Source organism: Botrytis sinoallii, assembly GCF_014898435.1.
Source record: "Botrytis sinoallii strain Bc 23 chromosome Unknown BSIN_025, whole genome shotgun sequence".
Taxonomy (NCBI): Eukaryota; Fungi; Ascomycota; class Leotiomycetes; order Helotiales; family Sclerotiniaceae; genus Botrytis; species Botrytis sinoallii.
Window position 1 is genome coordinate 239058 of NW_024066052.1, and position 12329 is coordinate 251386.

General features: G+C 43.3%; 1 protein-coding gene across 1 annotated transcript; it reads right to left on the reverse strand.

Moving 5' to 3' along the window:
- Window positions 1-781: 781 nt before the first annotated feature.
- On the reverse strand, window positions 782-3488 carry EAF02_010398 (uncharacterized protein). Its single transcript, XM_038906446.1, has 4 exons — window positions 3364-3488; window positions 3221-3288; window positions 3089-3169; window positions 782-3040 (listed from the first exon to the last, which is right to left on the reverse strand). Exons 1-4 carry the CDS (start codon window positions 3426-3428, stop codon window positions 1758-1760), a joined length of 1497 nt encoding a protein of 498 aa, XP_038753710.1. The 5' UTR covers window positions 3429-3488; the 3' UTR covers window positions 782-1757.
- Window positions 3489-12329: the final 8841 nt, after the last annotated feature.

Sequence of the window (12329 nt, forward strand, 5' to 3'; positions counted from 1 at the left end):
ACTTATCACCCATCACCCACCACCCATTCCTACACTCCAATCCACTCCAATCCAATTCTAAGAATCCCCCTCGAATTCCCCAAAAGAAAAATCTCTAACCATTCTTTACCTACTTCAAGATACCTACCTACCTTCATATCTAGCAATCACTTACCTTTTTGTTTCTCGCGAGAATTTCATCCATCCATTTATTTGTTTATTCATTCATCAAACCATTCATTTATTTATCAATAAACCATTCATTAAATCAATCCTCAACCATCCAATCCTCAAATAATAAACTATCTCAAATCTATTCCATCCCATCCCATCCCCTCCCCCTCCCCTCCCTCCCCTTCCCTTTTCTCCTCTCCTCTCTCTATCCATCCTCTTCCCCTCCCCTCCCCTTCCCTTCCCTTCCCTCCCCTCCCCTCCCACCCCATCTAGCTCACTAACAACATTTCAGAAAGCAAAGAATACCTACCTACAATCCTACCATAACTATCAATACTTACAAGCATTAATTTTCCCTCAATATCATATAAATCTCCACCACTATACAAAGAACAACAATTGATTCAATTTTCCTTCCTTCAATCTTAAAAAAGGGAAAAACCATCTTCCTCTCGCCCCCGCCATCTAAATAACATCCGCATTCTCTCAATCACATTCACTCCCATTCCTCGGCTCCGCACAAAACCCACGTGAAATCCCCCTCGTTTACAAAAAAAAATGATTTCGTCACAAAACTCTCCTGCAAATTGTGAAACGAACTGCTTTTTTTTTTTGGACGCATTCCCGTGCGATATTCCTTGTATTTATGTATTTACATGTGAATAAATGCCATCCGAATTTTGCGGAATACTATACGTTGCTAGTATGCTATGCTATGCTACATTGAGCCTCCCAATTATTACTATATATGTGTACCCTTTCACTCCCAAGCTCGCCGGCATCTTTTTCCCTTTCCCTTTCCCTTTCCTTTCCTTGCCATTCCTTGCTCTGCCCCAATTCTCCCAGTCCCAGCCAATCTGTCCAGCTGTTGATTGCAGCACCCAATATGAAATTTCCGCCGGCGTCGTTGCAACTGATGCATCCTTCTTCGAATTTTCGCCAACCCATCCATCCTATAATACAATTTCCATCCACCCGATTCCCCCCTATTGCTGCCCGGCCCAGCTCTGTCCAATGCCCAATGCCCAATGCCCAATTGATCGAAGCCCTACTTCCAATTTTTCATCACGGCCCTACGCGTGAGTACCAATATCACCCTGGGTATACCGGCCCGAAGAAACAATTCGCGAACCTGCGAGTAAAGAGAAGGAAAAAACGCTTAGAGAGAAATGATAATGATGGGAGAGTAATCGACAAAAAGAAAATATGGAGAGAACGCTATTCAGATGAGTATGTGCGAGTTCCATGCATGCCCAGCGCCGCCTCGAAGCTGCCCAGTATCTCCATACCAGGCCCTGCTATATGCACCCAGCCCCAGACCAGAAAGTTACGCAAGAAAAGGAGAGGCTTCAAGATGTGTCTATATAGCCAGTCCCTACCCGAGGAGCAACAAATGAAAACCAAAGAGGCCATACGGCCATAAATGGCGACGATTGATAAAAAGAAATGAAAAGAAAATAAAAGAAAAGAAGAAGAAACTGAGTATGGTTATATGCAATGAAACGGATAAATGAAATGGGTATTTTGTTATCGATGAGACGCCCTTTTAGATGAAGCTCAATACAGCGCCTATTTTGTCTGATGGATGGTAACTCTCTGTAACCTTATTGATAATATTCTGGTTGTGATGTTGTCACAATATGTGCGGGGGGACGGCTTTCGTAAGGATCTCTCAGAGGAAGACCAAAATGACCCTGCTCTGGATATTGCCCCATGTTAAGACTTTCTCCTGGTAGTGGCTCATATGCAGTGTCTCTCCGATAGCCGGGAAATCCAGGAGCGATGGGACTTCTCCCGAAATTTGATGGCGGTAGCATTCCGGTAAGACCACTGTGTGAAATATGTGATCTTGGTGGATATCCCATAGCTGGATAATCTGTTGTCTGCCTGTGATTCAATGGATTGGGCTCTGACAATATAGGAACGGTCGAATGCAGTGGCCTTTGCGAATGTGCATGATAGTATGTGGGAGATGGGCGCTGATTACTCATATCAAATTGTAAAGATCTGGGTTGAGGTGAGTCATGGATGTGGGTATTCGAGAGTTGATTCGAAAAGAACTGATCTCGAACCGGTGTAGTCATTTCCTGGGGAGAATGTGCATAATTTGAGGAGTTATAGTCGTTGTAACTCTGCAAAGGGTGTTGGCTTGGAACATGATGGCTAGCAAAAGAAGATTGCTGCTGTTGCTGATGCTGATGCTGCTGCTGTACATTAGCGTACCCTCTAGGCCATTGAAGTGAATCGGCAGAAGCTTGTTGATTGAAATTTGGGCTTTGCGATTGGCTTGAAAGGGTATCAGTCCTTACACGCTTCAACCGGCGTTCTTCCGGCGACGAGGATTCCTGAGAATAGACCGAGTATCTATCTTGCATACGTGTACTTTGATGTGGGGCTTGTTGTTGTTCGCTGTATTTACTCGCCTCTGGAGAACCCGACTCTTCGTCCGGCTCTTGAATTCTGGCACGATACTTCTTGGGCTCGTAATCATCAAACGCAGGACCGCGCTTTCTGAGTAACGACCGAGGCTCCTTACGAACCCTCAACTTGAGCCCCTGCTCCTGGAACTTTTTGGTCATAGTGGTCGATTCCATCATTCCAGGAAAAGCTTTTGACGAATATACGCTAAATTGATCTGACGAAATGCATCCCATCCACACCACTTCATCTTCGCGGCTCTCGAAAAGATTGAACTCCAATATATAGGTACCTTCTATCTTGGCCGACAAATCGCCAAATACAAAATACGCGCCCCATTCGTCAGTTTCCGGATCCTTCAGACGATGACAAGATGAAACAGTAGTGCCTGCTAGTAAGGCTCCATGGGATGTCCCAACTTGCATATCTGTGACTGGCGTAAGACTACTTTTCATGAAGAAATGTGGGTCTGTAAGAGTTAGCAATTGAAAGAAAGCCACAGAGATTGCCTTCATACTTATAATATAACGTTCACTGGGGTCGACCGCGTGGGATATTAAAAGCTGAACAACAGGCGGAGGGTCGACTGCTCGACGGTCTGGAAATAATTTAGATTTATGCCAGTACAGAAGACTGTAGGCCAATTTACCTTTCTCTTTGCCCATGTTAACTCTCGCGTAGCGAGGTTGTTGTCTAATGATGAGCTTGCAGTCTTGGCTTCATTATCATACATCAGTAGTTGTTCGAGCAAAGGCAAATATAAAAGTACGGCTGGACTAATGGGGGGCATACCTTTGTAATCCAGGAATCTGGAGAGATTGTGCCTGCGCGAAGTCGTGCGATGGTTGAGAATTCATACTTATTATTATAAATTATTTTATCTAGATTCGAGATCTTTTTATTCCTCGGTTTGATCGTATACTTTTGTGCTGTGCTTGCGCCACAGATGTATAAATCGACAGTTCGAGTATTGTGTGACTAACAAATAACAAATAACAAAAAATGGGCTCAGGAATAGAGGAGGTAGTGGAGAGGCAAGATGTTCTTCTATATCCGAGATCTCGTTATTTTCTGATGAATCGTACTTGCGATAGAGGTAAGTTTGGCTGGCGTTTGCGAGTCCAAGTCCGAGTCCAAGTTTGAGTTTGAGCCCGACTCCTAATTACTAACAAGGAAACAAACAACTGCGAAGAAGCTTTGTACTGATAGATAGGAAGGTGAGATTCCTTGGTCTTGTTGTTGTATGGCGTCTTGTGGCTGCGATGAAGGTAAGAGTAATCGATTTTTGAGAGTATGTGGAAGGGTGCAGGTAGAATTGAGGACAACCAGAAAGTACTGGCGTTGAATAAGAGAAGATCGGGAAGCATATGTTCTAGATTTCTGATGCCGTTTTAAATGATTTATAACCGTACTGGTGGTTATAGGCCTGGATAATCTTTGAAGAAGTCGAGGTCCCTTCGAGGTAGTGCCGCCCAAGACAGTCCGCAGCTACAGTGTCTCCTCCTTTCGATCTTATGATATACGCCAGAGAACTGTACTGTCTGTCAAGGTGTGTATGTGAACGCGAAGAAACGCTGGCAATAATGAGAGGGGACCGCCTCTTACTTTCAAGAGAATATGGAGGCTCTGGGTTTGGTGTCTTGTTGTTTTGAGACTGAACTTGATATCGAGGAGATTCTTGAAATACCAGATGCGAGAACCAATGGACAGAATTCTCCACTTTGATGATGATTATGATAAATGAGGAGCTCTTGGCGACGATATCAATGCCGTGAATGTAGAGTTATCCAAGATCCTCGAGTCTTCGATTCAGGTGAACTTGTAGGTACACAAGGTAAAGATTCAACGGTCGTGTATTGAAGAAATGCAAACTGACAAAATGCGACTGATGTAAAGGACTGGGTGAGTAAGACTTTAAGCAGTTCTGATTGGTGCTTCACGAGCAGCGATACTCGGTACTCGACTTGAACAAAATGATGGCGCGGATAAGAAATGCAGGGACAGAAGGGATTTTCTATCTAATGCTCTCAGACCAACCAAAGTGATCGAGTGATTAAACTGAGTAACGTCTTTAAGCTCTCTCTCGAGTAAGTACTATACCTTACTGTCTGTAGAATGAGGTGATTTGAAGACTTTATATGAGGCTGTGAGCTTGTGATGCAAATGATACACCAAAGTTCTCGTTGTCGAGCAGGCAAAAAAAATGTATCGATGTGATGTATTTCACCCAAGTTGTTTGTACCAGAACAAACAGAGTACAAGTGATGAACTCTAATTAGAATTTATCTTTGGAGGCAAGGTACAAGAATACTTTTTCGAGGAAGAAGTCCGTGAGGCAGTGGTATCGACGGTAATGATGGATGTAACGGGTTCCGATGAGGCAGTTGCAAGCCCAGGCTAAATTTGTATCGCTCTTCCCCAACTTTGAGAGATCTTGATGATCCCTATGGCTACTTTCCACCCAAACGGGAAATTTCTGGTGCACTTCCGGAATCTAGGATGATGTGGAAGGAGTCTGATTAATGCCGAGTTGGAAACGTACAGTATCGTTATGGGTTTCAAGATTACCTATAGGGTAACGGCTCGAGAGTTATCTTTATTGGTTCAAGCTGATGGAAAAGGTGTGATGTGAAGAAATAGACAGATGGGTATGTGGCTAAGGCGATAGACTAGCAAAGAAAGAGAAGGAAAATATGGGATGAGGCGAATTAGCTTATGAGAACATGGTGTAAGTGATTAAGTGCAAGATTGGAGACGAGATGTGCGTTTATGTTGCCCGTTGCCGAAGTCAAGCTTTAATTCGATGAAGCACTTGAATTTCCTCGCCTTGTTCATTGATAGCCAGTTAAGATGACAGGGCCCCAGGTCCCCTCTAGAACCTCAATAGAATATGTATTTTTAAAAGAAGGACATTGGACAATCGCTTCATGCCTGCTTGTTCTTCCTCGTACCCATGTTTAGCACCCCAGATATATTGGAGATGAGTGATATTGTAGCAGGAAGGAAGTCTCCTCGTTCCCGGTACGCCCGCTACCTACGGTACTTCATAAATGCCGGGTGTGAGAGCAGCGCAGAGTTGAGTCGACTTGAATGGTGAGAGCCCGAGTCATACCGGTCGTCTCACCCTTATGAAATGATTAGATTAGAGTAGTGAGCGTTTCCAAGATTCTTCGTTTGTGAATTGATAGATAGTGTGGGTACATATATCGTTTAGTCTTCCTTGTCGATACAGCAGAGTGACATGGTATGGGGCCGCACAGTCCATTATCTATGGAGTCGAGATATTAGATATATTGATAGAAATGATTGCCACAAACATAAGAGCCAATCGAGATCTACTATCCCTCCCGTCGAGATGCCTCTTTTTCTCTTCCGTGGCTATTAATTTAGGATAGGCCAACATCTAGCATGGGTATCTTGTGGTCAGTTTGGTCTGCACCTGAAGTTCTGGACTCTATGGTCGAGTCAATTTTCAGAATTTGAATTTCCAATTTCCAAGGCAAATGACGTTGATGGAAGGCAGTTTAAGACTGTACGGAGGTAGCTGGAGGAGGACGTTCACTCCGATGTAAGAATCTTATCTGACAGGCGTGCCATAGACCTAGCAGTCTCAATGCTAACACGACAGCCCAAGAGTAGCGTTGGAAATAGCCATACAAATGAACTTGGTAAACAAGTACTCACTCATATCAAATGAAACAAAAAAAAGAAAATAGTACATTGACACAATACAACACGGAACTTACCCACGAGCTCCATCAATTCATGTAAGATCTTCATTTGATGCACCATGCACAGCGTTTATTGAAGCAGTCGGCAACCCAAACGAAGACCCAAAAGAATGGAATATCGGACGTAAAATGATATGTGATAGGCGCGAGAGAGAATTGTGAGAAGATGTTACTTGCCTGCTCTACCTTGGCCGACATGCTGTCGTTGATTGATATGGATAAGGAAGAAGTATCACCCCCAAGCAGAATTGGCCGAGAATAGAACATTGTGTGTGTAGGGAGGTACAGAATGCTTAACAATTCACATCATCCATCGATTGGGAAATTATCTCTTCTGAGCTGCCTTTTGTGTGCACCTTGCTGTTCGATGGCCGAAGTACGTTTATGGTTGTGAACGAACAGGAAACCGGAAATATTGCATGCACGTACGAGTACATCTACAGTAATTACCTAGTAGATAGCCACAAGTCAATTTTATACGCGAGACATTTATCCGTATATACGTAAGTAGGCAGGTAGGTATATTATAAAAATACACTATACCTAGGTAGGTAGTAATATATAATAGATGCAGGGATTTGGAGAGGAGGGGGGAGAGGGGGGAGACCATGCTATGCATCAGTAGCTCGTGGCTGCTCATACCACCACCATCACCACCACCACCACCACCACCACACATTCTGTCTGCCCCCCACGACGCAAATTATTCATCAACACTATCAAAATACAAATATATCAGCCGAAGCATATCAATCTTTCTATCATTCTTAGAATGCAATATCTACCCAAGTACAGCTACAAGTCAATGCACCATGGCCAGTATATCGCAAACTACCATGTGACTTATACAGTCATGCTACATCAAGCTCCAAACTTATATTCACATGCATCTCCTCTTATAACATCTCCGCATTGCTTTCGGATCCCTTGGAACCGTTGCTAATTTACTCTCCAATTTCTTCAAAGCATGTCCGTTACCAAAAAGTGTTGACTACTAGAAACCCAATACCGGTTAATCCGCATCATCATATGTAGGAAAATCCAAAATTATCGTCTTAAAATACACCTGGAAGTTCACGGGTATGGACGCATCAGAGAGATAATCTGCCCGTTGGTAATGCTACTGTTGTATTGGTGGTCACTGACTGACATTTGATTTTCAGGGAACGAATCTTGACTGAGAATCCAAGGGCTAGAACCTGTCAAACACTTAAATTGCCATCGCAGCGAGACGTATCATATGACGATATGGAACCTCATCTGTTCCCCATAGGTTAATCTATAACCGCTACAGGTAACAGGATATGAAAGGCTTCATGCAACGTTATGTCCTTCCTCCTACCTACCTCATTTCGTGGAGGTCGAAGTGGCAGGGACATGGATTGGTATGTTACTCCAGAATATGGGCTAATCGATTCTAAGCAAAGCAGTCTCAAGTCCGAGTCCGACTCCAAAGATTGGAAAATAGCATGGTGAAATGAGTATGGAGAAATGTATTCAAAATCCGATTGTCTAATGAATTCCAGAGAAAATACCCACAGCCAATGTTTCAAACGGGAACTAGTATATGCTTTAGGAGCCGTAGTCAGGCCAAGAGATAATTGCATGAGTTGCCGGATATAGAAGTACAGCCCTCCTATTGTGTACTACTATACATCGAGCGATATTTGATATGCCTTATCAAGTCATGACTGACAGCATAGCATTGAAATTCTCGAATGTTTTCCCAGAAGTTCCAGATACCGGTTTCTTGATAATGTTTATGAAACCCTCCACGACTTTGATGTCCAAATCTTCTTCTACTCCACTAACTTCTTGATCCAAGTCCATCACTTTCGGTCGAAGATTCTTATTTGGAAATTCCCGGAACTGATCGGGAAGCGGCACTTATTAATATCAAATTAGCCTATGTGCGGCGAATACTCCTCATCTACAGGGTTCGTCGGAACGCTAGAAGGAGAAACTCAGAAATTTATACAGGGCTCAAGCCTTAAGGCCCTATCAGACTCAGGGTATTTGATAAAATCTCATCTAGCATTGGAGCCACCGTCCGGCGTTCACACACCATTGGACATGGAATATGGAACTATTGTCGGTCGTTCTTCCGCTGCACAGATCACTCTTGGGTCGAAATCTACAGCTGCATCCAGATGCACAATCAGTCAGTCTTGCAACGCGGGCTCATGCAGAACAGGGCCATCATCATGCACGCCACAGGCCACACAGCATACAATCTTGACCTTTCTTCTATCACAAACTTCTTCTGCCTTGATTTTTCTCTACTATTCTTCGCCGCTTGAATGTTGGCCTTCATCTGTGATTTGATGGACATACGGGATGTTACATGAAGCATCCCGCTTCCTTTTCGGACGAGGGAGACACATGGCAATTTAATTTCCTCAACGACATGTCAGAAAGCGAGATCTCGACCCTCTTGCCGGCGATCTTCCCTGCATGTCAAGTTACACAAAATAATCAGCTCTTACGATAGCAGCTTGGGCAAATTACTACAGGCCCAATCATGTCTCTGCCTTGACAATCATTGTATCTGAACGTTGAATCCACTCATCATCTTTGACATTGCGTTGCAGAGTTGAGCTGGGCCTCGGCTCAGATCTTTTCCTGAGATTACGGTTTTCTGGTGCTTGGCTGGTTGGTTCAAATCTTGCAGGCCTACTTACGGACGCGACAGTATCATCTCATATGAGATGTCATATAGGGATATTGTTCAGGGGTCAAACTATGCTGGATGTGCCTCGAGCTATTATAATCATATGTCCGGCGCTTCTCCAAACATGCTCCCAAGCCCTTTGTGACGAAGTGGCGCGGATCTTCGATACCGAGAACTTCATATTGCTACCCAATTATCATGCATCTTATTTATCAACCGTTTGACTGACGATCCTGCATGCTAGTCCGTAACTTGACTACTATTATTACATTTGACATCTGTCACCGCCCCCCGGACAGTGCCATGATTGACATGGAAGGTTCTGACAGTTCTAACAGCTAATAACCGAGATTTACGAGTAGACAAACAGATGGTAGGTGCTCATGGAACGCCAAGACCACGATAAATCGAAATGAAATTTGGGTAATGGGAATCAAGAAGTGCGAGCCCTGCAAGGTATATGCCGGTACTTAAACTGGCCGCGCTGAAACTCATTCATTGATATCCACAATAGAACTCCATGAAGGTTTTCCCAAGTTCTAACATCGGGGAAGCTGTCAACCCTGTGCCGGCTACTCCACATCATATCAGGATTCATAGGTTGTTTGGTAGCAGACTTTGGTCTCTATGCAACTTCTGAAAAGTATGGAGCAGCAGTTCTATCAACGTTCCCGAGACACTCTGCACAGATCAAGCTCCTTTAAGGCGACGGATTGCGGAACAAAACATGGTATCGGTACTTTCAGTAGACCTTTTTTCTTCTAAATTGAGCATCAATGTATCACTCAGTTGGCGGCGGCACTAAATGTGGTAGACTATGTCTAGAAGATAAAACGATGAATCAATGGGAAAGCCCAATACGGAGAGTGTCGTCTTCATGTCTCGGGTTACATTCCCGAACCAGAAATAATTCGGGGGTGCGGAAAAGTCAAATACATCAACAAATCAATTTCATTAGAGCACAACTCGAGTCGAAGCCAGGACAGCAAATGTTCATTCTAACAATCTCCACACCATTGAAATCTCGGCTGGGGTACATATCAATATTTGAGATTCAAGAGTCAAGGGAATTCGTATCCTAAAGCCAGGGCTCCATCTTACAGGTTTTTAAGAATAGGACCGGATGGATGAGTGATTTAAGGATGAAATTCGATATTATCTTAAACGTCTAATGAGGTTGACCTCAATCCCCGGCCAAACAAGGACCAGGATTTTCAATAGAATTTCGCTTCTACGTCAATCATTGGCTATTATCCGTTCGTAATTTCTTTGTTCTTGTGGTTATGAAATTGCTGTAGATAGGTCACCTTGGAAGGAAAAGTTCGAGGAGGGTTTCGAATAAGGCAGTACTGTATATCTGCTTGAGGAATCATCGTAATGTACATGCATCACAGATTCACAGCCGACCAAATTGCCGCCGATCAAGAGTCCTTGCAGTTGTCGAAACTCTAAATCGCTACCGGATCGCTCATTAAATTCAAAACTCGGATAATTATCAAAGGGTCCTTGCCGAAAGCCGTTTGCACGGTTCAGCCGTTAGCAATCCAAGTACGAACTAGGATTGATACCCCCTCGTCCTTATCTCATTTCTCGAATGGTCATTGTCAAGGACGGAGTCTCTTCCGGAACGAAAGTGTCCTAGACATCATTCAACTTCTAGTTCGCCTGCAATTCTTCTTTGGTCCCATTAATCGCTCGACGTTGCTATTAAAAAATGAAACCATATGACAGCATGACCCAAAGATCTTTTCAGCCTCTGGCAAAAGCTAAAAACAATAGCATCATAGCAGAGTCAATTGAATCTATATACATCCATGGTCTAATGTCTTCAATATAGGCAAGTCAATTGTCGCTCAGACTCAAACGCCGACCACATATCGGCTTCCGAGCACACAATGCATCATGGTTGGGAGGAGCTGACGTTCTCGAATAATCTTAATGTTCGAATTCAATTTATTAAGCATTGGTATCACAATCCCCCGAGATATCAAAGCAGTGGCGCAGCAGGCACTATCAGCACTGGGGCTTACATGACGATCCTGTAGCTCTCAACCCACTACTCAACATAGCTGCTTCAAAACAACGACTTTTGACCTGAACGATTAAGAATATCATAGAAAGTTCATATGGTTGCCCACATAATTTTCTTTAACTTCCACTCGAAATATTCAAGTCTGTAAGAGCAAAGTGGGCTGACCTACTTTCACATGTCTTCGCTAGGCTTTCTTACATAACTCCAAATCATTTAAATATGCTTCTGCGTCACAATCAAGCACAATTGGGCACGAGTTTGAAGAAGTTTGTGCAGGGATTTATATGAATGTACCATCCAATTCTACATCACACAGGTACAAGTAGCACCACCCCATGTGCAATTTTTTATGTTTCGCTAGTGCGCATACTGTGGCAGTCATCTGATTTTTTTATTGGAGCGATTGGAAAGAGATATGCGAAGTTGAGGGCCTCAACAGAAGATGGGTTTGATTAGGTGTTCGTTCGAAAAACCTACGGGTATATGGATCTCATACGATTTTCGCTCGCAACAACTCTCAAAATTCAGAATCAGTTGCATGCAGCGTGCAGTCATCAAAATAGGGAAATGCTATTATCGTGTTGCGTGGCTAATACTTTCTTCCTAAGTCTACAGGTGCATGATCTGCAGAGATCGTTCTTTCGGGAAGACCTTGGCAACGAACATGCTTTTAGGGTTGATGAAGCGAATACCATCTCAAGTTCTGACACTTGTAATGTCAGTGTCCCAATTCGTGTTATCATTCGTGAAGCCTGTCTATTTTCATTCATCATGATTATCCTTTCTGTCAATTACTATCACCATTAATAGACTCCGTAACTATATCTCACCCGGTAATGAAAGAGGATCTGTTTCACCAACAGGAAATAGTCGTTGAACCTTCTTCTCTTTTTCTGTTCGAAATATTTCAAGACAATCATTAGCAACTAGGAGATAAGAAGTGAACTTGAAAGAGCGAAGCAAGGCTTCAAGATAGTTAATGGGGGTCATAACCTGTACTTCCCAACAATTATTCAAAGCGTTACTGATTTTTTTCGTGCAACCTCAAAATTATACACTGTCTGCACAGTTGCAGATTCTGCAGACGAATTCCAATATCTGAATCTGAGAGCCATAGTGTTCAGCTTCCGGATATGCCCGAGTAGTTAGAGCCACATGATATACTGACGTCTCATGATACTGACGAGATCAGTCTCGGATTACTTCTTTAAGGCTGCAATAATTGCCAATGTATATCTTTCTCGAGCTCCTCCTTGTCTTTTTTATCGAGCATCAGCTATTAATCAATATCTCGAAGAACATCATGCTAGATAATGCATCTCTT

What these genes read in the sequence shown, in the direction of transcription:
- EAF02_010398 (XM_038906446.1), bottom strand. Translation starts at nt 3,428, where the DNA reads ATGAATTCTCAACCATCGCACGACTTCGCGCAGGCACAATCTCTCCAG. An exon ending in TAACATGGGCAAAGAGAAAG is followed by an intron (nt 3,170 to 3,220) that starts GTAAATTGGCCT and finishes AATTATTTCCAG; the next exon opens with ACCGTCGAGCAGTCGACCCT. An exon ending in CAGTGAACGTTATATTATAA is followed by an intron (nt 3,041 to 3,088) that starts GTATGAAGGCAA and finishes TAACTCTTACAG; the next exon opens with ACCCACATTTCTTCATGAAA.